Genomic DNA, 25,238 nt, shown 5'->3' on the forward strand with positions numbered 1-25,238 from the left:
AACAGATATTGTCCAGACTGATGATGAGAAATAATCATGGCCAGACTGATGATGAGAAATTATCATGGCCAGATTGATAATGAAAAGGGATCATGCCCAGATTGATGATGAAAAGGGATCATGCCCAGATTGATGATGAAAAGGGATCATGCCCAGATTGATAATGAAAAGGGATCATGGCCAGATTGATGATGGAAAGAGATATTGTCCAGACTGATGATGAGAAATAATCATGGCCAGATTGATGATGAGAAATTATCATGGCCAGATTGATAATGAAAAGGGATCATGGCCAGATTGATGATGAAAAGGGATCAAGCCCAGATTGATAATGAAAAGGGATCATGCCCAGATTGATGATGAAAAAGGATCATGCCCAGATTGATATTGAAATAAGTTCATGCCTAGATTGATCATGGAAAGAGATCATGCCCAGATTGATAATGAAAAGAGATCATATCCAGATGGAACTTAGCAAGGGCACAGCCTAAAAGTCCGTCTAAGCGATGTTCTGCTGGTCTGCGATCCGATCGGCATTGCGGTAAAACGGCCATGAATATCGACTTAGCAATTACAAAACAGATAAGGACCAGATTGAAGTTACAAATGAGAAAACAGAAAATGTCCAGAATGGCCCAAGTTGGTGAACACTTGTCGTTATGCGTAAGCAACAAATATTCAACCGTTAGCCAAGTCTCCGGAGAACTGAGACCTCTAAGCAACAGTGTACATCTCTTTTGTCAAAAAATGTTATGAATATTCATGAGGGAGCAGACAAACTAGTCGCTAACAAGATCAGCACACTTGTTACCGCCCACTTATTACTGCCGAGATTCAAAAACTAATCTCAGCCTTGTAAATATCCATTTTCGTGTTATGTACTTTGCGCTACGAGGAATACGTACATGTCTTCTCGCCGGGGCGAAATGACTTTTGTTCTGTTTGCGGTTGTAATCTTGACTGTGCTGGCCGGGATTAACAGCTCGAGTCTCGGTGAGTTTTGAGTCTCAACTGACTTCATTTTATTTGTGTCATCCTCGCAACTAACTGCATGTACATGTACCCACAACATTTTAGGGTTTAATGCACGCGGAAATCGTTTGCACGGTAGAACGAGTCTGGAGATCAAGAAAAACAAATTCACCAGCATTTAGAAACTGATAGTAAGATCTGTTTACAAACTCATGTATCCTATTTCTCATATATGCATGCCATACAGTCGGCTGTGTGACAGATTTAATTATCCACGTGAATTGAACGTGTTGCTTATACCCATCTGATACTTAAGCCCAAAGCTGTTATTGAGAGATCACCTCACATTCAGCAGCTCAAATAGTATTTTTTTGTCACAAAATCGATCTGCATCGATCGAGGTAGCAACCAATAATTTACAGAAATAGTCAGTAATTACGCACACTGTACAGGAATATACATAACTGCCGAGTCTTAAATGACTGTTTAGATAATGATTAATGATTGAATAATGACATTTTATTGTAATACTATATGAATGGGGCGCTCAATTTCGTAAAACTCGTGAGCTTATCTTTTAAAAAAATTTCCATAGTTTTATACGCATACACGTCGTTAAACACGCTAAGGTCAACTCCTTTAAACGATGTCACAATATCTTTGAGGGTTTAAAAATATCATCCCCAGTGGTCCGCAAAGTGAACGTTCCTTCAAACATTCCAATCAAAAAACGATAGCGACGAGAAGTTTCAAACTGAGATTGGGCTAGTTCCGGCAAGTCTTTCCGCATGGGCAAAGCGAACTGGGACGTTCTCTTCATTACAACGGGACTTGTACTGAGAGGGATTTGCGCTAAAAAGACAGAATGACGTGTGACGATGTTTGCTGAGTCGTGGTGCTGAAAAAACAAGCGTAGAGATTGGCTGTTTATTTGGCGGCTATTCCATTTCCGGTCCCTCTTGGCTTGGGCAGGATAGCTTCAGACAGGTACCCGCTGCTGACTGACAATCACATCGATTCTCACGGTGATAAGGGAGGAACCAACCACTGAGAGGCAGCATCTCATACACACTGAACTTTCTTATACCGTCTACAAACCCGGTGGAAAAACCGATATTTCTTCGGAACCGCGGTGGAAACAATTTGAAAGGGCGTCTGATGGCTATAATGAAGGGGCATATGGATGTAACGTTGGTGGTTTAACAGTACCTTCGCACTCCATCAGAGTTTGTTAAATAGAAACAACAAAACAGCTCGTTTCCTAATGAATGGTTTACTTAAGTACTTGATGTAAGTCGTACAACATTCACATTTGATGATAAAATCGAGCTGATACCCATTAGAATTACCAATACCGCTTAGGCAATTGTTCTATATAGGGATCATCTTTACTCATGCAAAGCCTTTCAAATCAAAGACATTACTGAATGAATGCAGTAGGGCATAACTGTTGTTAAGTTTGTAAGGACAAAAATAAGTAATTAAAATAAAATCTCGATTTAGATTTTCTTTTTCGCAACAGGCTCTATTTCATTATATTTTAAACGTTTTGCACGTTTTTTTTCTCAACAGGCTCTATTTCATTATATTTGAAACGTTTTGCATGCTTTTTCACTTTTTAGCAAGACCACTACAAATCTCATCGCGTGAACAAATGATCAGACCTTTGCAATTTTGTGCTTTCATAAACTTGCAATAACAGGCCTTTTATACAGAAAAAAGACATCATGTGATTCCTGTCAGAAAAAAATACATTAATAGTAACTTGGAGTCGATATTACAAGGATGGCGTCAATTTACCCGAAGGTGTTTTGTAGTATATATGCAGTATTCATTCATTCTAGGTGACATTAGGATTACTGATAGATTCCTGGAATAGATATCATAAAGATATAGATAGCATCAGCTCATCCAACGGCCATCTGCAATGTGCAGACAATAATCGTTCCTGTCAGGTAACATACGGGTTGTCGTTCCTGTCGGATGACATATTGGTTATCTTCAGATTCCTGGAATTAATGTCAAAATGATAATTTAATTTATAAATCCAACTGCCTCAGACAGCGATATACATAAATAATATTCGATCATGCTAGGTGAAATATGAATGGTGTGTCAGTATACTTGGTATGAGATGCAGAGTGCAATGACCCAGGAGCCTCTCACCAATGTGGTCGCCATGAGTTCAGCTCATTCCGGCTTCCTCTCTGGCCAAGGTCTTCCAGCATCCCGTGGATGGTCGTGGGTTTCCCCCAGGCTATGTCTGGTTTCCACCTACCATAAGAAATCGTCGTTTAAGTGAAATATTCTTGAGTACGACTTCACCAATCAAATAAATCAATAAATAAATATACGTCAGCCGTCATTCAAAATGATCGTTTTGGGTCAATAATGTCTCTGTCCAATTTCACAATTTTTCCTGCTATCTTCCTATCCATGCCACTTATCATTCGAGTCAGAAAAGGTAGTATTATCACACTGACTGGCAGACAATGGTCTAGGATTGGTGTTGCCTGACAAATATTGTGAATGAATGAATGAATTACGGCTTAATGCCCCATCGCCAATGTCACAGCCACAGCGGCCTGGCGAAGAGAACAGAGAACAGTCTTAATCAGATACAAAAGACTTGCAACATAGAGAGTAAAACCAGAGCAGCTACGACAATGTAATAGTTGGCAAATTGTCACAACTAACCGGTGAAATGCTGTCTGTTGTCAGTTTACATCAGTTAGACTTTTATGCTAAGCTGTAAGCTTAAACAGTGGCAAATTAAACGTCCCCTTGCACCATGGCTTAAGCAGAATTAGGCAAAAAAAATACATATTAATATGTGTGTATTGATGTTAATTACAATATATCAGACGGCCTAGAATTCTCTTGTGTGTATGAAAGCTACTTGGGGACTTCTTGGAAAGTCAGCGGTTGTCAACAGCTGAAGAGGATATGAGAGCAGCATCAATATGGTTGATCACAGGAAATCTACTTCTCATTGCTGCTACCTTGCGTGATTGATTTTTAATGCACGTTTTGTTTGTGAAGAGCAGTGCTATATGAGAAGTTGTTGGTTATTATTATTGCTGTTGTGTTCTTTGTTGTATAGCCGTCGGTAATAACAATGGATGTTCCAGATGAACCATCGCAAGGCCGATTTCCAAAGCAACGTTCAACACAAATTACCAATGAGCTAAGAATGTATATCAAGTAAAAAGTACGAGTTAATATAATTAAGACATACAGCAAAGAGAGAAAAAACAGAGAAGCGACGGCAAATGGGCACACATAACGGTGAAATACGGCATCTTGCCAATTCACCTCACATTTCATTAATGCCGTACAAACCCATGTTCTTGGTGTTCATGTAAATTTAATGCCCAAATCGTAAATCATATTTAATATATAAATTGTCATTAATCAAAAATGGATCTCATTTACCCTTTGACTGCAACTGTTCATATATACGAAGTGCACGGTGATTTTATTCAGCCCGATGAATATGCAGCCCTCAGGTCGCGAGTTTTGGCAGAATTAGACGCAATTATAAAACAGAGCTCAGAAATTCAGGGCATTTCATCCTTATTTACCCACAAGACAACTGTACTCATTGTACATTTTAAGAAACTTAGAGACGTTTGACGGAATAATCTTGACACACTAAAATTCCAAAGGTGAAAACAATATTGAATTTCTCGAGAGAAAATATTTTTGAGAAATCTAAGGAATTAAAACTTTATTGCCAAGAAATAAATTTCATTTCCTTTCCATCTGTTTTTTGGCTCTTTTCATATTTGGATGGCCCTTTTAATGAGCCTCAAGTAACTGTATGGCGCTTCAATTTTTCACTTGGAATTCAAGAGGACGAGTCTGCTTGCAATTTTCTTGAATCCATTAGGATTCCTTGCTATAGAACTTTTTACCTTTATTCCCCCTTGCAATATACGTGTAGCATCTCTTGGGGAATCAATTCATCTAGCAATAATGACCTACTCCAAAGAACTTGATTTTCAAAAGAAGCACATAACTGCACGTTAGATATGATCATTTGCATGTGATGAAGATTGACACAGTTTGTGTCCAGTAGCGCTAAGGACGTATTACACATAGTTTCAAAGGAACTCGAATCAGTCCTCAAATGGCTCAAACCAAACCTTACCGTCAATTCCATCCAGCTAATCCTCCCAGTTTCATAATGCTTAGTAGTACTTTAAATCTTGTGAGTGATTTTATATTTCTAGGTATTGTTTTTAACGATAAATTAACATGGACTTGCCACATCCCTTACATAACTAAGAAAATATCCAGGAACATCGGTATAATAAACCATATTAGAAACCGTTTACATCAAAAAACCCATTCTATACTACTCGCTCGTATACTGCTTCTCCAAAAACGTAAGTTCACCTCTGCTCTGATATCTCAAAAATTTATGGATCACCCTCAAAATCTACCTTACAACTTTCGTTACTATTTCACAAGGCAATTAAATATTCATGATTATCCATCCCGAAATCACAGCTTGATCCTCTTATACATATGGTGAATAAAGAGAGAGACATTTTGTGTCTTTTAAACTTGATCAAAATCGTTTTATGCGTATACTCTGCACCTGTTGGATGTTCAGTAACCAGTGACATCCGTTGAATTATTTCACGTAGAATTGTGAATTGCGAATTGGATTTTACGTGGAGCTAGGGTGCACGTTGTTACTTTTTAATGATATACATGAACAGTCAGAATAAACCCTGGCATAGGTAAATTCACAAGAGACCGGATTTCGCCGGTAACACGTGTAACCATTTGCAACATATCCCACTTTCGTCACTGTTTCACTTTTAGTCTCAATGTTTGTTGTATTTTATATGAGTTATAACATTTGCATTTATGAAAATTATAGGCGAGCAGTAAACAGTATATTACAGTATATGTGGATACTGCAATTTGTCATTATGCCATTCAGATGAGGGGGGGGGGGAGAAAATGCATGAGGTTTGAAGAGTTTCTTGTAAATCTGTTGACTTTCGTGGAGGTGAAAAATTCTCGACCAGGAAGAGAAAAAAGAACAAACAAAATGGAATAAAATAAATAATAAAGGAAGGAAACAATTCCCCATGCTGCTTGACACTTATAACACTTACGAAATAACGCATAAAGGAAGGAAAATGGAAATATAAAACTTCAAAGAACTTCTCAATTACATCTTTAAGGTACAAATACGGAACAATTCGGTAATTCACCAGTCTACAGCGGAATACCATTGCAATGTCTTATAGGCACGGTCAAAACTATTGCTGGGCCAGAAATAACTTTGGTGCATTGCCATCATGGAAAATCTTTATTACCTCTGACATAGTGTGCCTTCACGTCTCCTGACTCTATGAAAGATCTACAATTTGTACAGACTAGCAGGGATTCCTCCGGTAATTGGGCTGGAAAAGTCAATCAAATCTCTCATTATTATGGTCTATTTGGCAAAGATTGACCACAAATACCCAATTACTGTCTGCAGCATCTCCTTCTTTATGGCAGTCATAATAATTGGACAGGAAGCCTGCGGTAACTTGGTCGATGTCCGGAAAATGGCGCTTCGTCCTTTTCTCTCATTGCTACACGATCTGGGATCTTTCAGTTTAAGCCAATGGTTTGTTTGCAAATTACAAAATACACATTTCAATGAAATGTTTTATTCTTGAACCTATGTATTGAAATATTTAAATTTGTAGTAAGCCTATCTACGGTACATATAATTAGTTACTGCTTTATTAATTTATTGCAGTTATTTATTGCATCTATAGTCATACAATACGACTCATGTGAGAAAACTGTACGTCCTAAATATTTTGCCTGAAGAAGAAGTTTGGTTGCATAAAAAGGTATGTGGAATTGCATCACTTGATTTGAAAGTTTTCGGTTGTAGGTTTCTCATTTCTTCCTCTATACAGTCCAGAGGTTTGTTCAGAATATCACATTGCTCTCTATCCCTCTCTTCGCGTCTCAGCAAAGCGTTCAGATTGAAGTGGCCAAGTTTATTGAATCATTTATCAGATCTGTCAGAGTCGCGGACGGCATGACAAAGTGTTTGGACAGGGGAGCCGGTGTGAATGATATGAATAAGGGCAGAGAGCGAGAGAGTTCATCAGTGAAATGTGATTGTAAAATTCTCCATCCGCTTACTGAAGCCGAATTTCACGCTTGTCAGGTCCTACACACGGTATCGATGATGGGAAGATATCGAACCAGGGTTTATACACAGGGATTAGGAAGACAGTGGTCCCGTTGATAAGGGGTATAGGGCCAGGGTGTGTTGGGAATTCGCAAAGGAACATTTTGAATCCAGGGAGCGCAGGGAATTGTTTCTTTCTATTTCACTGTTTTATTTATAGTTGCCGGATAGAAAACCGTAAATGGAACAAACTGTGCGTATGTTTTGTGCAATCAGCTTGAAGTACATGCGATATACCCGCGGGAGTATTATTTGTTAAAGAAATAAACGATTTCTTGTCATGATGTATGCTAACAGCAATCACTTTTTGACCGCGTTTTGCAAAGTGGAAACTTTATGGCTGGTTTATGATGTTTGGGTTTAAATCTCAGCCCACCCTTCAAGCATCCAAAATTTACATTAAGTGCACTAAAAATATTTCATCTGTTAGTGTTAACAGAAAGTCTGTTGTCTACGTGATGCCAGAATGTAATTTGCTGTTGCAGCAGATTGTTCTGTTAAATACAACAGGCATGTTCTATTAATTCAATAGAAAGATTCTATTCGACTAAAAGGATGTTATTTTGAATACGACGGCATATTTTGTCATAATAACAGATTACATTTTAGCATCACTCAGACAACATATTTGCTGTTAAAATATAACAGATTAATTTTTTGAGTGTCTACACACAGAAATGACACCCGAATTGTACAGAATCTTATGAGTCAAATTTTCTGAAAAAATTTGGTAATAAAAGTCTAGAGGTATACATGTTGATACTGTCAACTAATTTCTACGGCAAAACATATACGGTAAGTAAGTTTCATTAAAATCTGATAGAATTTACAATAACTTTTAGAGATATCAAAATTTGCGTAAGTTTCATACAGTCTTATACAAAGCCCACATGTTAAATTTTGAAAAGTATTTTGGCGATTACGTAAAAACCACAACTTGTACGGGGGATAATTCTTTGAAATTTCAAGATCAAATCCTAAGATCAAGGAGGTCATGCTTTTGTTCGATTTACTTACTTTTGCGCTATTTCAATTTTCCAAGCCAAAGCCTAACTTACATATGAAAAGGATTCATATTAAAAGTTTTAATTATAACCCAACTACAGACACGTGTGCCAAATTTGAACAATATTTCCTCTGTATCCGGCGCACAAAATTACGGCTAATAATCCACACAATTCTAATAGGGTATCGCCCAGAGGACAGATCCCCTAATATCTTCTCTCTGACGGTTCGCTTTTCATCAGTTACAAGAGTGAATACGTTTATCTAGTACATAAGACCATAGGTCTGAATACATTATAAACATATGTAAACTGTTGTTCAGGTATACATATACGCATATGCAATCGTGAAAAGATTTCTTCCATAAAACAGCTTACACTTTGGATCCATCAGCTACCCAGCTAAAAATCCCCCTTCGACTATTTGTCGAACCTTATCTCGTGTGCTTTGATCTGTTCCGAAAGACAATTCTGACTAAAGCCATTTTTGGTGCCTCAAAGAAAACTGCATGGCTCACAACAAACACAGAATGGTTGCAACCTGACGTGCTGTGTTTGCTCAAGACAGAGCAAGGCCTGAACCTCTATATTAGTCTTCGAGAAGCTTTAAGCGAGGGTCGTATTGTTGGTCCTAAAGGCATTAATTCCACATGGTGAAACGCGATGACCAAATACCAACACTCAGCGGAACAGAGCTCTTACAAATCTCCATAAGGTATGCTAATGTCATACGCGTTTCGAAACTGTCACTGGACGAAATATTGATGATACCTGCACCCAATGCTTGTTTTCCGCATAGCGCTTTACACATAGCGATTTTGTCCAACATATCGACTTGTTTTCTCGTTAATTGTTTGTTTTTCTTGCTTATTTCGATTTGTATTTAAGTCATACTACAAAATATTGAATTATAAAACGACAGTCAAGAGTACAGTAAAGTGGATGATAATATTAAAGACTACATCATGTAGAATAAAACCAGGATAGCGTCCTGGAATTAATCAGAATATTACATGATATGGCAAAAGTAAACTCATGATGTTTATTTTTCCGACCCTTCAGTATTAACTGTTGTACATTTTTTATATTTCAGCATGGAGGGTAAACCAAGGGTAGGGACTGGAGCATAATAGTTGACAAATGGCCACGCCTAATTCTTGATAGCTGACGCATTGTCCCTATCCCTTTATCGTATTACATAAGTGGGACTTTCCAAAAAACAACATCGATAGTACAGTTTACATTTCAGCCTTTGGAGCATAAAGGAAAAAATGTAAATTGGTTTCAAAAAAGGATCTATACCCTCAAGTCACAAATCCGCTTTGGCACCCAGTAAGATAGCTATCAGTAAAGAAAATAGGAACGTATGCTTTTAAGTAAATTAAGGACAAACACTATCTGTTTTGTGATTTTCTATAGCAGCTTAAGCCTTACAGCCTATACAACGTCATTTTGTGGCCCTCGGGGATTTTGAGGGCATGGTTTTCATCAATCAGTTTGATTGCATGATATTTTGGTAAGACCAGATTCGTTTACCCGTAGGCAAAATATCCGCGGGGATATAGAACTCCATCCATTATGTGCTGGTAAGGTCAATCCGCATAAAAGCCTGGGCTTCTCAATGACTCTATACTCTGACAAGGTTCTTTTGCTTTCACGCGAAGAATTGTTTGGTAGCTTCTATCATCCTGTATGTCAAGTAATACCCATACTGAGCCAGGTTGGATGACTTGTCTGGTAAATGTAAGCCATATCGTGATCGTTTAGAAGGTTGGATTTCCTTAGAGTAAGTGCCAGAAAGTCCAGAATTTGGACGTCGTTGTGTATAGTTTTGCAATGTGTAGAAGTAATAATAGCCCTTCTGACATGTTGTATGCTAAGTATGTACCATATCTTGTAATTACAGTTTTGTCATATTGCATTTGTGTTGGCACATGTATAGGTTTACGCCCAAACAGACATTCGCATACCAATCACCATCCGTATAGTCGTTCAAAAAGACATTCATATACCAATTCTCAACCACAATGATCGTTGTGAGACCAATGTCCAATACAAAATAACGAAGAACAAAGTAAGTATGTAAAGTAAGACATTAAAGGAAAAGAAAAATACTAAAATTAAGTATGTTTCAGATGAAAGACCATTAAAAACTGTCCAGGAAAATAGCTTGAATTTATTTTTTTACAATTTCTTTAACCTAGTAAAATTCATTTGAATATTTTATTCTATAATAGCGTTTTCTCACCACAATGGGACCAGTTAGGTCACATAAGATTTTTACTACCTAAAACACATTAAACGTTACATTTCATCGTTCATACATTTTAACACAATTTTACTCGGTTAGAGAAACTATTCTCCTTGACAGTTTTTAATGGTTTTTCATCTGAGTTATACTTCATTTAAGAGTGATCTTTGTCTTTAATGCATTCATGCAAAAAAAAGTAGTCAACAGTTTTCACTGATCAGGGAAACCCGCAAGGAGAATGAATGAAATCTATATTCAGACTGTGCTGTCGCTGATCAAAATATGTATCACAATTAAGATTTCACTGCCACTATTCATGTATCCAACGCGGTGATCTAATTCAAGTTGACGAATATACAGCTCCTAGCTCTCGGCTGTGAGGAATTATACACAGTTTTGATATTCCTATGATGAATGTGTGGCTGAATTAAAAATATCAAATGGCCACGTATCTTGTTAGTCTTTTTATATTGTATTCTTGCACAAACTGGGATTCTGCTGTTAGGCTATGCATCCCCACGGCCAGGTTTCTTCGCAGTGTTTTAATGTGTTTGTATACTAAATGTGATGACAACACAGCATTTTGAGTAATTCTAGACCAATCACGTCAAATATATACATATATATATATATATATTTTTTTTTACCTAATTCCATTTAAGCCATGATGCTAATGGGCGTGTAGGTTGCTACCATTTAAGCATATGCATGAACAGTTAGAATAAAACCCTCATTGAGGCGAACTGACAAGAGGCCGTATTTCATCGTTCAAGTGTGACCATTTATCATTTCTATGTATCACGCTATGGTGACTGCTCTGGTTTTACTCTCTATGCTGCAGTCTTTTAATATTGCCTGTACGACCATACAGATGACAACTGTATCGGTGTTGTCGCTGCTCTGCTTTATATCACATCGTCTTTGTTATTTTCTGTATAATTCCAGTTTTTAACAAATAAAATGAGCTTCCTCGTATACATGAACATCTTGTCTGAACAGTCACTCCTGGAGAAAGTTTTATTTGTAAATGATCTCCAGATAGATTTGTTGATAAACCTGAATTTGTCTGGAGGATATTCTTACTTGGTCTACATGGAAAAGACCGCAAAAAGCATTAAGTCTGAGAGCAGGATTGAGTTATTCCTCGAAGTATTGAACTGAAGCCTATGGATACAATGGCACTGGTATATACAGGGATAGAACTGTCCCAGATGCTTTAATATGCCGCGGACATCTCGACACATTAAGTGATGGACAGCTCTCGTAATACAATTCCTGCGCTAAAGCAAGCCTTCTTACATCACTAAGCCGAAAACGGGGAGAAATTCAATATGGAAATCATCCATACAAAAGCTTCTTTCAAGGCACGTCTTCTCCTGAATCTCGGGTGGTGGGGGGGGGGGATCTGTACACAAAATGGCACTTATCGTAATGATTCCAACGCCCTCGGGAGAGTTTTCTTCACTGTTATGCGCATAAATACAAATGTGATAACAATGCAAGAGAATAACTTGTTAGCAATTTTCAAAACAAATATTGGCATAACTACGTCTTCTTGTTGATGCCACGTTAGGCTTTGTGTACCTCTTAATTTTTAGTGGCTTGTGTTCAGCGCTGCTTTGCAAATTGGCGTGGAACATCCACCGTGGTTGACAGTTGACGTGTGAAAGTCTGTTGCGACGCCTAGGTTTGTACTTTGGTAACACTGCACTTCTAGAGGGCGACTATTTAAGCATTTACATGAACAGTTATGAAATAATACCCTAACTGAGGTAAATTGAGAAGAGGCCGTATTACACCGGTTACGTGTAGCCATTTGCCACCTATCACACTGTCATCGATGCTCTGGTTTTACGCTTTCTTCTATAAGTCTTTCATATTGCAGAAGCGTGTTCTTATAGACGTTGAATGTCTAGGTTTCCAACCGTTTTCAGTATCAGCCACTTAGACTTACATAATCTGCTCGACTCGAGATGTCACTGGGTCAGTGTATTCCCCGGGGGTGGCTGATAATATAGATGGCATTTGCATATAAAATGTCGATGGACAACATCCTCAGTCTGGAAAAGATATGGAAGCTATTTTGAGTGGAAGATGTTGGAATGTCTTCGAGCTCAATGGGGACGTTTGTCTATAGGCTATGACCGACAAGATAATATCGCAAAGCCGCGTGCGTGGCTGAATAGAAGCTCCTGCTTTGCTCATTTGCAAACAGATAGGAAATTTTTTATTACCCTCTAATTACAAACGTGGCCAGACTTAGAGCGAATACTGAAGTGGGTATTTTTTTTTTCTTAACATATATATCATGTGGGAAAAGGATCTTGTCAACACACCGAAAAGAAGAAATCCCGGAATGCCATGTCGCTCCCAATTACCCCTATAACACGACCCGGAAGTACCCACATTGATTTCCCGTCTGTCCGCTCTGTGTGGCCACACACTTCCCATTTCCGACCCACGCCCCACAATGTTAGGAATTAATACATACACAGCGCAGCATTAAAGAAGGATCGATAACAATATTCTTAAGTCGGATTGTCAGGGAAGATGGCTGGCTATATGACGATTTATGAGACGATCGAGGATTGAAGGAGCTGACCTGTTTGACCGCGAGACACTCAACAGCGGCGATAACACAGCAGTTCCAACCGTAAACTTTCCCACATACCGAGTAAACCTGGTGAAAGACGATTGTATGCTTTCTGAGCCATTGACATCTGAAGTTTTAATGGTGTTGGAAACGCGATTGTTGCTATATAATTAAAGACGTACAGCACAGAGAGTAAAACCAGAGCAGCAACGACAGTGTGATGGCTGGCTAATGGTCACACGTAACATGTGAAACAGAGCCTCTCTTCAGTTCACCTCAGTAAGGGTTTCATTCTAACTGTTCATGTATATGCATAAACAGTAGCATCAGGGCTTAAACAGAATTAGGTTAAAGAAAAAAGACCACAAGAATATTAACCATTTAATCACTATTCAAATCGTGTGCCATTTACGATCTCTGTATGTTTATCTTAGTTGTGCTTTGATTGCAACTGTTCATACATGTATGTCAAACATGGCGATATTGTGCAATATTGAGTGTGTACATACAGCCCCTCATCCCTTGTGAAGTGGGATTAGATGACAGTTATGAGCACAAATAGTTGAAAGACAACACAGTGTCATCGAGGCTGGTTTAACTCTCTATGCTGTATGCTGTACATCTTTAATTATGGTATGGTTTACAGCTGGTATATGAATGTCTGTTTCGACGAAAAGAATCACAAACACACACATCATGCAAATTGGGAAGCATCAGTTCTGCAGATTGCAGTCTATTAGGAAATATATGATCCCTCTTTCACTAAAGAATCACCATTGCTACAATTTCACACACACAACAGATTTGTCTGTCAAACCAGTTTTGACACAACCAAACCAGCATTGTAGCCACAATGCCCTGACCCGTAGTGATACCGTGAAGACACACTGTTCACTGATAGCACAGCAACCATCGTTTAACGTAACGCCATTACATGATGATTATCACTTAAATTCGTCTCTTAGCCTCTAGATGCAGTTATATTAATTTACCAAAATGTAAAAATATCTCTCAAGAATTCTCCCGTAAAGAGTTTCTGTTACTAGAGTTACCGGAAAGAAATCACAAAATGATCATGAAACGATTGTAATTATATTTTAGGACGATTTTAAATAATTACAGTAAACACAAAGGCTGGATCAGATCTGGAGAAGATTAAGTCCGGGCTTTATGCCTTAATCATGTAGATTACTGTTTATGAGGTGGCGTAGGAAGACACAGCAGTTCATCATTTAACACGTACATCGGCTGGACATCGTCAGCTGGAGTTAACAAGAGCTCTTCCAGGAGGATAAAGCGAAGCCAGCGGCGACAGGGCTGTTGCTCTTAAGCTTTATGAGCATCAAGTGTTATAGGATCGTCTCGAGGGAAAGAGTAGGGCTGTGTTTATGTTCAGAGGGCATTGATTTCTACACAAAACCCTGCTGTCAATGACGAGTGGGAGACGCACCGTATTCGCTCCCCCAATTGCCTTGCACTCTAACTGTCTTAAAGACCGCTTGTTTTTCTCTTCCTCTCTCTCTTACGGAGCACCTCGGGATTCGGTCATTGATGCTGTACCTTTATACAGCACGTACTTTTTCTGCAAACGGTCTACTTCTTAAAACAAAAACCGGGAAAGAGTCACAGCATTTCCAGGGTCTGCATTCGTTGGTCAGAGTACTTGTATTCTGTAGCAGCATCGACATAGACAAATGGTAGTTTCTCATCTTTGACTGAATATACCAATTGATCTTTTGTGGTGATGCCATTGCGATCTTCCAGTACGGCATGTGGCGGATTCTGTCATTAATATTACTGCTGCTTTGGATCCTGCAAGGCTCTTTGGGTAAGTCGCAACTTCCTTTAGAACTTATCTACTCTTGTTCTTTTCTGTTGCTCTGAAAGAAATTGTGAGTGCGTCTGAGTAAAAATATAACAGTCGTATATTTAGATGCTGCCTTCAAATTATACGAGAAGAAGAATCGGTCCTCGGACACAGATTATTCCCGGCGGGACTGTCAATTACGCGACAGCAAATTATCCCATATAAAACTACATCAGTCTGAGCGAAATTTTGGTATATATCTTATAACGTATAACCTGTAACTTGTCACTGTCCGCCCGCTAATTCCGTCTGTGGCGCTCGTCTCACTGAGAATGTCGCTGTCAATGATGAAGAAGAATATTCTGAAAGATTCCAAAGATATTGAAAACCATTTCAATTTCTATGCTCTCGTGCCAAAAAGATTGACGCGTGTGCGAGCCATTGCCATTTTTTTCGGTTCTCAGACTGTACTCTGCCTCCCATACATCATGAGTGTGCCTACAAGGTGACAATTATATTACATACATCAATTATTCTGTCACAAAATGTGGTTTATGCACGGAGAAACGGCCTATGTTTCTTTGATTGACTGTTTTATATGTAAGACTAAATGTGTTGCTTTTTGTCACTCATGTATTGACATTCCTTCCCACAGAAGGAAACTTCAGTTCTTGTTTCTTCCACAGTTTCCTTTATAAAGATTGTTGCAACGAAGTTCGTTGGAAAACAAAAACCAGAAGAAGAAAAAAGCATGGCGGCAAGTCTGGACTCTTCTTGATTCGGCTGTCATTTCAATTTTTAACATTTACTCCTTTGGCTTCTTAGCAGCTATCCAATGACGTTATACGTTTCTGAACAATTATGGCTGAAACCTTTGCTAACGATTTATATCTGGTGATAAAATGACATTGAAACTGCATTACTGATTCAGTAAAACTACAACGGGAGATCTGTCGTAGCTTCAGCGTAGTGACGCTTGGAAGAGTCTTAATGTGCTAATGTATCACATGTGTACAATTTTAAACTCAGGTGTTAAATGGTGATTGATAGGCTTTTGTAAATAAGAGTACTCAAGAGAATGAAAAGTCCAGCTGTAATTCATTCATTCATTCAGCGTCAAAAGAATGACGTTATGTCGGTTACCAATAAGCGCGCATGTGCTCATACGTTTCGTCACGTTGCAGCGCAATTAATGTCTCACTGTGTCTATTATTGCTCTTTTCTATATATCGGTTAATCTATGTCACACCACTCTATGGTATTCCATTTTATCAATACACACTAGCATGTCATTTCTAACTGAACAGTTGTGCATATCAGGACATTGCATGTGGTCACTCAAAATCGTAATCTGAAGCATGTATATTAGTGATTAGCCTCATATTGATACTGTCTGTGGGGTGCCTGTGCTGTACATGTCAGTCATTCTTTGGCTCTGATGAAATCATCTCCATAACTGATGGGCTAAACTTGCGATGCTGATGCCTGCATTGCCGCCAAGAATCGTTACATTGAGATTTCATTGTTAAATATCCCGACTAAGAATAGACTACTGTGCATGTTTCGCATTAGGAATTGCGTAGAATCGACAAAATTTAGTGATAAATGTCATGTTTTGTCGATATGTGATTCTGTGAAATATTGGTTTGGGCATCTGGAAGTGCAAAGAGCATTTCCTAAAACCGTGCCTTGCGCAATCTTTGGATCCATCGAACATTTTAATGCACAGCGCAAAAGTAGGATTACATTCAAGTATAATGATTATTTATCTTCGCGGCTGCCGATGTATTTGCGGATATTTTTTCAATCTCGAATTACATTTTAGATAAATCTCACACTGGGGAAATGTGTCAGCAACTCGCAATATTTGATGGGAAATGAGCATGTCGACACGCTTGTATATAGAGGATGCGAGCTTCATATTACCCAATTTTTATTTATTTATTTAATTAATGTTTTACGCCGTACTCAAGAATATTTCACTTATACGACGGCGTTCATGCAGCATTATGGTGGGAGGAAATCTGGTGGAGCCCCGGGGAAAACCACGACCCTCTGCAGGTTGCTGCCTTACTTAAGCACGTAGGACCGGAGAAAAAGCCAACATGAGCTGGACGAACTCACACTGACCGAATTGGTGAGATGCCAAATTACCTTACTTTGTTGATATTTTTTTGCCGTTTTCAAGAATACCTCACTTGCATGGCTCCAGACTGGGTCATTAGTTGACACAGCTGACGAACCTGACAAAATCACAGTCTACTCACCTAGACCTGGATTTGAACTTGCGACCTCATTAGTCAACGGCTTATATACTTTGGGCAAAACCCGTTAATCCACTTGACTAGCACAGATCCTCTTTGGAGAAAATTACTATGTAGATGCGTGTATACATATTCCTTATACATTCCACTCATCTGAAGAAATATTAAATGTTAGCAACATTGTTTACCAAAAAGAAGATGGCATTTAGACTCACTACACATTCCACCTTGCAGTTTTCTGTGTCCAAGCTTTTTACGTCAGAAGATTTAGCCACCAGAGTGGACAAGTGTGCAATTCTAGGTGCCACGTGTTGTTCCACATATCACTTTTGGTCCTTCCTTCGGGAATGAGCCCTATAGAACCGTTACGATCGGAATTATCAATGGATGGATGCTTTATTCATTGAAGTGGCTACATTATCATAACACTGTTCGATTTCAGACACCATTTTTGGATTCTATGCCTAAACATTGATTTTTTTTTATTTCCATGTATTTCACTGAAAACTGACCAAGCCTATATATAGGCCTACTGGCTGTTTTCTTGGTATCCGCATATTACTTCACCTTTATATGGTTAAACGTGTTGATAGTTGATAACTGCTGGTAAGTTACCAGTGTTGGATACTGTGCATGGCCAGATTTACTTGACATTTCTAGCATAAAAAGTAATTTTATGTTGCTTGCAAATCTCTTGCATCTTTTTTATTAGATATTTAATTCTGAATACGTGACTTGCAGCTTCCTTCTTTCCTGAATTATTTTCCTGTATTTGCTTTTGAAGAAGCTATGTGACGGCGATTGTTGGCAAACAGAAAAAGCCATACTCTCTGAGCAAAACAGTATGTCTGGATTTACCCAGACTATCTCAACTCGTTGTCTTTTAGTAAATATCAAACTCGAACCCATGTGCCTATAGCCTTAAAATTATTCTAAAGTTGGAAACAGTTACAATGTGTCTGACATTACAAATTTTATAAACTTTATCAATGATTTTTAACCGGAACACGATACTGATGCCTTGTTGTTTGTTTTTACTCCATGTCACAAGTTATTGTATTGAATATGAGGGAACTCATGTCCCAAAAATATCTTTTGTACAAAAGCTAGAAGTGCTATATAAGTTGCAAGTCCTGTGCAGATTATATGTTCTGCACTGGGCACAGTTTTCTTCATCCCCATAAATCAGGACCTCAAACTTTCCATTACTACATCTAATTGACCGAAATGAGCACTGGGACATTTTCTTTTGGCTGAAACATCTATTTTGATGCTAAAAGTGATACTTTATTAGAAACACTTATGCACTCAAATGTTATACGTTTTAAAGTTGTCAAAATGGAAAAAAAGAATGTAAAAAAAATTCCCGCCTTACAGCCTTTAATCAGTATCCGAATACTGTGGTGGTTTAAAAGTTGTCGTGTATCAAAAATAAGTATCTCATTTGTTTTTTGATTGCAACTGGCCATATAACGTGTCTCTAGATAGCTACTCAATACGATGCAGATACTTCCCCCAGCACTGGGTTAAGCGGAATAAGACACAATCACATCAATCAAAGCACCAGAGATTCTGAACACTACGTCAAAATCAGAAAAGAATTGTAATCCTTGTACAGTTTAAGAACTTAAAGCCAATGCGTTTGATATAACTATGCTTAACACACTGGGATTTTTTTTTAGTAATAACTTGTATAGCTGGTTGAAATCGTCACACAACACGCAGGAACTACTAAAATGATACACGGCGAGATATGCACATGCCATATGCAGGACTCTTTTTGGTATATTTTAATGTCCAAGTGAGGATAATTAAAAATGTAATAATCGAAAATAAACTAAAGAGTGGCGTTCGACCTTATTCAATTTGACCCCTTCCATCTCATATATAAAACGAACCTTTCCAATAAAATCTTAAGCACTGTAATCGAAAAAGTGTAGATTGGAATGAAAATTCGTTCACGTGTTTTTATAAATTTTCCCGGAACAACTATGTAATTTCCTTTTCTTAAACCTCTATTTACAATATTGACTTAAATTTGAGAAATGGAACGTCTTTAAAGTTGTTTAGGCTGGAAAATGAACAGATAATTGATTCGGATTTCTTTATTTGAACGAGGAAATCTCCCTCTGCCTCGTGTTACGGGTGCTCTTTTTTTTTCTTGAAGAAATTCCTTTTACAGCTATTCATCGAGTTCCTATGCAGCACTGTTCCCTCAGTCGTTCTATACGTCGAACTTTGAGCGAAATTTGGGTTTAGATCGATTCAATTCAATGTAATTAATTAGATGTTAACCACGGGCTGGGTATGGGGAGCGCCGTATAAAACGTCTGTTAATGGACGAGGAATTGTAGATAATTTACGTCAATAATCAATAATCCATACTAGAGAAAAAAAATTGCTCTTGTATCGGATTGCTTTGAATCTTTGGAGTGCGGTTGATTAAGGTTGGGGTTTTTGAGTTCCCCCGCTTTTCCGCCTGAATGATATCTGTACGCTGGTCATATACTGTGGCAACCGGCTAATGGTGAGGGAATTAGAGACTGTGTAAACGGAATGTTGCTGGTCTCTGTCGGCAATCCCCGAAGTCATCCCGCCCGGCTTGCCCTCTGCGAGGTTAACTCCGCTGTAAGGCAAGCAATTACCTTTGGCAGGTCGATAGTGAGGTTTATAACACACGAGTTTGGGCTCAGTGGTCTGGATTAACGCTGTGGGGTTGGGGTAGGGGTGGAAGTACAAGAACTACATTGGCTAAGTGATTGTCCAATCGATCCCACTATTCATGCACAAATGTTACGTAATATTATTGCATTTATTCTTCGGAAATCTCTGTTTGTAGACGAAAACCCAATTGCTGCGCTCCTTAAAAGACATTTGTGGTTCCTGTCAAAGGCACTGTGTTTCCATTGCTTGCCGGCAAGTTGGCTTTTGCGGGTATGATTGTGGAATGCTTCTATAATCATGTACTGCTCTGACGTGAAGTGTGAGTCATCTTGCACGCCATGAATTATGTTTTGAGGTAAACAATATGCTTTACGTATAGGGTTATAGGGGCCCCGTGGTTCAGTTGGTTAGCGCGTTAGCGCAGCGTAATGACCCAGCAGCCTCTCACCAATGCGGTTGCCTTGAGTTCTAGTCCTGCTCATGCTGGCTTCCTCTCCCGCCGTATGTGGGAAGGTTTGCCATCTACCTGCGGATGGTCACGGGTTTCCCCCGGGCTCTGCCCTGTTTCCTTACTCCACCGATGCTGGCCGCCGTCGCTTCAGTGAAATGTTTTTGAGTATAGCTTAAAACACCAATCAAATAAATAAATAAATAAATAAACAAGTACTAGCATAGGGTTATATAATGTAAAAGACTCCAGCATAGCGAATAAAACCAGAGCAGCGAATACAGGGTGTTAGGTGTACGTTTGTATGTTTGGGGTTTTATGTCGTACTTAACAATTTTACGATCATGTGACGGCGAAGTCATTAGGTGTGTGTACATATGCTGTGTATTCACGTATTATGGCGAGTCGATGCCGCCACTAAGGTATCATGCGGCAGGCACCAGGCATGACAACCCACCCAGCCAATCAGTCTTCTTTCCTTGCTCGAATCTTTCAGTGCTGAGCGCTAAACGAGGCAGCAACAAGTACCATTTTTAAATTCTTTGGTATGACCCCATCACGGTTTGATCCCAGGTCTCATGATTTCCAGGCGGTATGTTAGTTGGTAAATTTTACTACGATAATTGCTACAACATCAACGTATTCTATAACAAACTATACTCTAGAACTATTTTTAAAAAATCAGTCCTTTCTCAAACAGAGGAGTACCTCTTGTCTCACCTTCCAAGCTCACTGTCCCCATACAAAAGTTGGCTTTATTCCGGAGTCAAGAAGCTGTACCACCAAACTTGTATCTATACTTTTAACGAAGGCTCTATATAAGAAGTACAGTTATTCTGGAAAAAGTAGTGTTGAGAAATTGCAAAAACTGTAGGTGTCAACTGTATGCGGATTCCCAAAACTCTAAACGTCTCGTCGACGAGCTTTCATGATTACTGTTCATGCAGATACTTAACAAGTAGTAACGTATTGTCTCCTTCTAGCGCCATTTAGTTTAGGGTAGAATAGACAGAATGGTGTGATATTAACATATTAAACTGGTCACTCGTAATAGATGAATGTAGTGTTTGTATTAGTTCAGCGACTTGCAGAGAACTGGACAAAAAGAAGAATACAAATCATTTGTCCGAAGACATGGATCGTGTCTTCCCGTTATCAATGAAAACTGTTGAAAACCTGAAGTAGTTTGACAACTTTAACCATTAAACTAGTATAGTGAGTAAACCGTGTCTTGTCTTCAAACACCAAGTTGCAAATGATATAGTTAACCTTAGATGTAATACAAAGTGGTCTGCCTGGTCTACACTAAAAAAGAAAATAATAATAATAATAATAATAGTAAACTGTTAATTTTAACAGAAAGTCTGTTGTCTGAGTGATACCAGAATGTATTTTGCTATTATAACACAATAGTGTTATATAACATAATATTTATTCATTTGATTTACTTGATTGGTGTTTTACGCCGTACTCAAGAATATTTCACTTATACGACGGCGGCCAGCATTATGGTGGGAGGAAGCCGGGCAGAGCCCGGGGGAAGCCAGCAAGAGCTGGACTTGAACTTACAGCGGCCGCATTGGTGAGAGACTCCTGGGTCAGTGCGCTGCGCTAGCGCACTAACCAACTGAGCTATATAACATAATATATTCTTAATCTAAAAGAATGGTTGTGTTGTATTAATAGAATATGTGTGTTATATTTAACAGTACGATCTGCTGTAATTGCAGTGTTCATTCTTGCATCACTCGGGCTGCAGACTTTCTATTAAAGTTAGCAGATTCATTTTTTGAGTGTAGGGAGCTTCGGTTATAATTCCTCCTGAAGTAAAAAAAGGTTTAAAACATGTTTAACTGCATGCTGTTGAAATCAATATCGCGCCATGGTTATGATCTGTGCGTAAACATTTAACAAAGTCATTGTTTTTTTTTTCTTTAAGAGTTACTTTTATCGAACTCGAGCTGCCGTTGTAAACAGAACTGCCATAGTTCAAAAGCAATTAAAATTTAGTATGGCACAATTACCCCGGAGCCTCTTACCAATGTCATCAATGTGAGCTCAAGTCCAACTCACGCTGCCTTCTCCGGTCACACGGTGGGAAGGTCTGCCGTTTCCCCTGAGCTCTGCCCGGTTTCATAACCACCATAATGCTGACCACCCACGTATAAGCGAAATACTATTACGTTATCTATTCAGATAATGAAATATTTGTTTTTCGCTGATTCCAGGAGTTATACGGGAGGAATGTGAAGAAGGTTGGAAGCTGTTCGGGTTTAATTGCTATCGGTTCTTTCCGGACCCCACAGATTTCCAGTCGGCGAAGGATAGCTGTGAGAATCACAACTCCACTTTGTCCAGCGTGTGGAGTGAGGCGGAGAGGAAGTTCATCATCAGAAGCGTCTGGAAGGTATAGCAACCATTAATGCGTACATTGCTTTATGTACTGTTCCACAGATCTATGTTTTGTTCATGATATGGTATAGTTCAGTCTGCCATCCCCATCTATATTTTTGTATTTGTTGTGTTTGTATTTCTCAATTAGTGTTTATACTTACGACAATAAATTATTATTATTATTATGACTTCTTATCCGATTGAAGTATCTAGTATACTAGTATATAGCTTTCGAAATTCCCTGACATCTCACTAACTAAATTTATTTATTTATTTATTTATTTATTTATTTATTTATTTATTTATTTATTTATATATATATATATATATTTATTTATTAGATTAGTGTTTTACGTCGTACTCAAGAATATTTCACTTACTCCACGGTGGCCACCATTATGGTGGGAAGAAACCAAGCAGAGCCCGGGAGAAGCCCACGACCATCCGCAGGTTGCTGCGGGACGTCACTAATTATATATCAGGGCTTGTATTTATTAAGGAAATTCAGGATTAAGTCATAAATTACAAGTGCTTAAAAGTCAAAACAGGAAAGATCTCAAATTGTGGTTGGTATGTTTTTCTGCAATAAAGAATCAGTTTACACATTTTAAACTTCCAAGAACAAAAAAATTTAATTGTAGCTATGGTCGAATTGTTGATGTAAGTCGTAAGACTTTTGATAAATATGGGCCCTGGCGAAGACACATACCAGTATCCGCAGCTCAACCAGTTTTGGCCGATCAGCTTACCGAAGCGGTAACCGAATCGGAATTTATTAAAATTATATTTTATTCTGCTACTCAGTAATTCCATTTTCTTGACCTAGTCACGTTTTGTGTGCTTAATCCATTCTTCATTTCCGTTCGTGATCAACTTTCAGATATGTTTAACAACTGATGATGGTTTAGTAATTTTTTCAGTCATCAAGTGGCACAAAATGTGAAAATAGATATACCATTTTGTAATCGAGTTGTAATAACAGCTATGTCAAGCGAAACAACAACTAGTCGTTGCATGGAACCATACTGTTCTGAAGAGTTAACCTGTTATCCCAAATTGCTGTATGGTTATGGTTATAAATTTACATGCTTTCAGAAATTTTAATGGTGTTGCAACTTGCGGTCATGGTACAAATAACGTAGTTGTTAAATTGATTGACTGATTGGAGTTTAACTCGGTACTTTTTGTCACTTATGTCACCAAGGTCAGCTTTATAAATGGAAGTAACCAGTCCCTGGAGTAAGCCACCGACCTTTGCCAGGTATTGGACAAATCCCCTGACTTAAAGTTGCAGCCGAAACACCTAGAGCTGGTTTCAAATACGCGACATCGTTGTTCAAGGGCCTGATGATCGAAGTGACAAGCGCTGTTGTTACCCATTGAACAGAACAATGTCTAAACAAATTTATAATCTAAAGAGTTGTCTCCTTGTAAAGCAAAATATCGGTGTGATTAGATGTATGTATATATGCATGCTTGGAATTTCATGTCACACCTAGCAGTGTTTAGTCATATGACGACGAGGTGTCATTAAGTCTGTGTACCTATACCGTGTCTTCTTGTAGTAGGAATCCATGCCGTCCATGCCCGCCAAGGTGCTGCCATCACATAAGTACCATGCCGACGACACCAGATAGACACCCCACCCAGTCACATTACACTGACACTGTGTCAACCAGTCCTGTTTCCTTGTTCTAACCTCTCAGTGCTGAACGCCAAACGATGCAGCAACATGTACGAGTTTTAAAATCTTTGGTATGATGAACCCGGGTTTTATCCTGGGTCTCCTGACTGCTAACCATGCATCAGGCCACCGAAGTGGTCTTATTTTGATGGACCGGGTTTTATCCTGGGTCTCCTGACTGCTAAAAAGGCATTAGGCCACCGAAGTGGTCTCATTTAGATGAAGATGCTTTGTTTTACAATCATACTGTACACGTTTCAGGTAACGCAAAATCCCGCTTCTCAACGGGAATTTCTTTGAAATGATAGGGCTGAGACGTGAACACGAGTCTACATAATAACACGTAAATCCCGTTGTGAAGCGTTATTTGGCCTTACATGACGTTCACGCCAATCAGCATACTCTACACTTTCCCGTCTCATGCAGATTACCCGGCGCGACAAGTCGGCGTGGCTGGGGCTTGTCGGTGACAGTGACGATACCTGGAAGTGGTTAGACGGATCTCACCTAGACGACCCTAGCAAATGGCCAAGTAAGTTCACTGGAACCCATTTCACAAGTAGGCCTACACCGTAGCTACACAAACAACATAACTCAATGGCGTTAAACGCCGTGTTCAAGAATTGCTCACTGATATGATGGCAAGGTATATAAATGAAGAAGACAAGAGTTTCCGAGGCCTAAAACCTCTAGACCTGAAGCTACATCCTAAACAGCGAGAATTGGATTCGAACACGGTACCTCATTGACAGTTCATTGGCCTGAAATTCGCAGCAAACCACCACCAACACTGAATTTAGTTTATTTACTTGCACGCAAAGGTATATACGTGAATTTTTTTGATTGGTCAGTTCATTCGTCCATTTGTTAAATGATTAACGCCATGTGAGTGTTGTGAGTGGAGGAAACTGGAGGTGAAAACTACCGACCATTTGGA

General features: G+C 38.8%; 1 protein-coding gene across 2 annotated transcripts in view; it reads left to right on the forward strand.

The window, feature by feature from the left end:
* Positions 1–25,238, forward strand: part of LOC135471439 (perlucin-like protein) — a 29,757-nt gene that overhangs the window by 3,225 nt on the left and 1,294 nt on the right. Inside the window, exons 1-3 of one of the 2 annotated variants that reach the window (XM_064750685.1) lie at positions 14,733–14,868; positions 22,452–22,630; positions 24,728–24,833. In XM_064750685.1, coding sequence (XP_064606755.1) covers positions 14,811–14,868; positions 22,452–22,630; positions 24,728–24,833 — 343 coding nt within the window. In that variant the 5' untranslated portion in view covers positions 14,733–14,810. Of the gene's footprint in view, positions 1–14,732; positions 14,869–22,451; positions 22,631–24,727; positions 24,834–25,238 lie in introns of those variants that run through there. The other variant, XM_064750684.1, reaches the window with a different exon arrangement.

The sequence above is a fragment of the Liolophura sinensis genome, chromosome 7 (genome assembly GCF_032854445.1).
Source record: "Liolophura sinensis isolate JHLJ2023 chromosome 7, CUHK_Ljap_v2, whole genome shotgun sequence".
NCBI classification, from domain to species: Eukaryota; Metazoa; Mollusca; class Polyplacophora; order Chitonida; family Chitonidae; genus Liolophura; species Liolophura sinensis.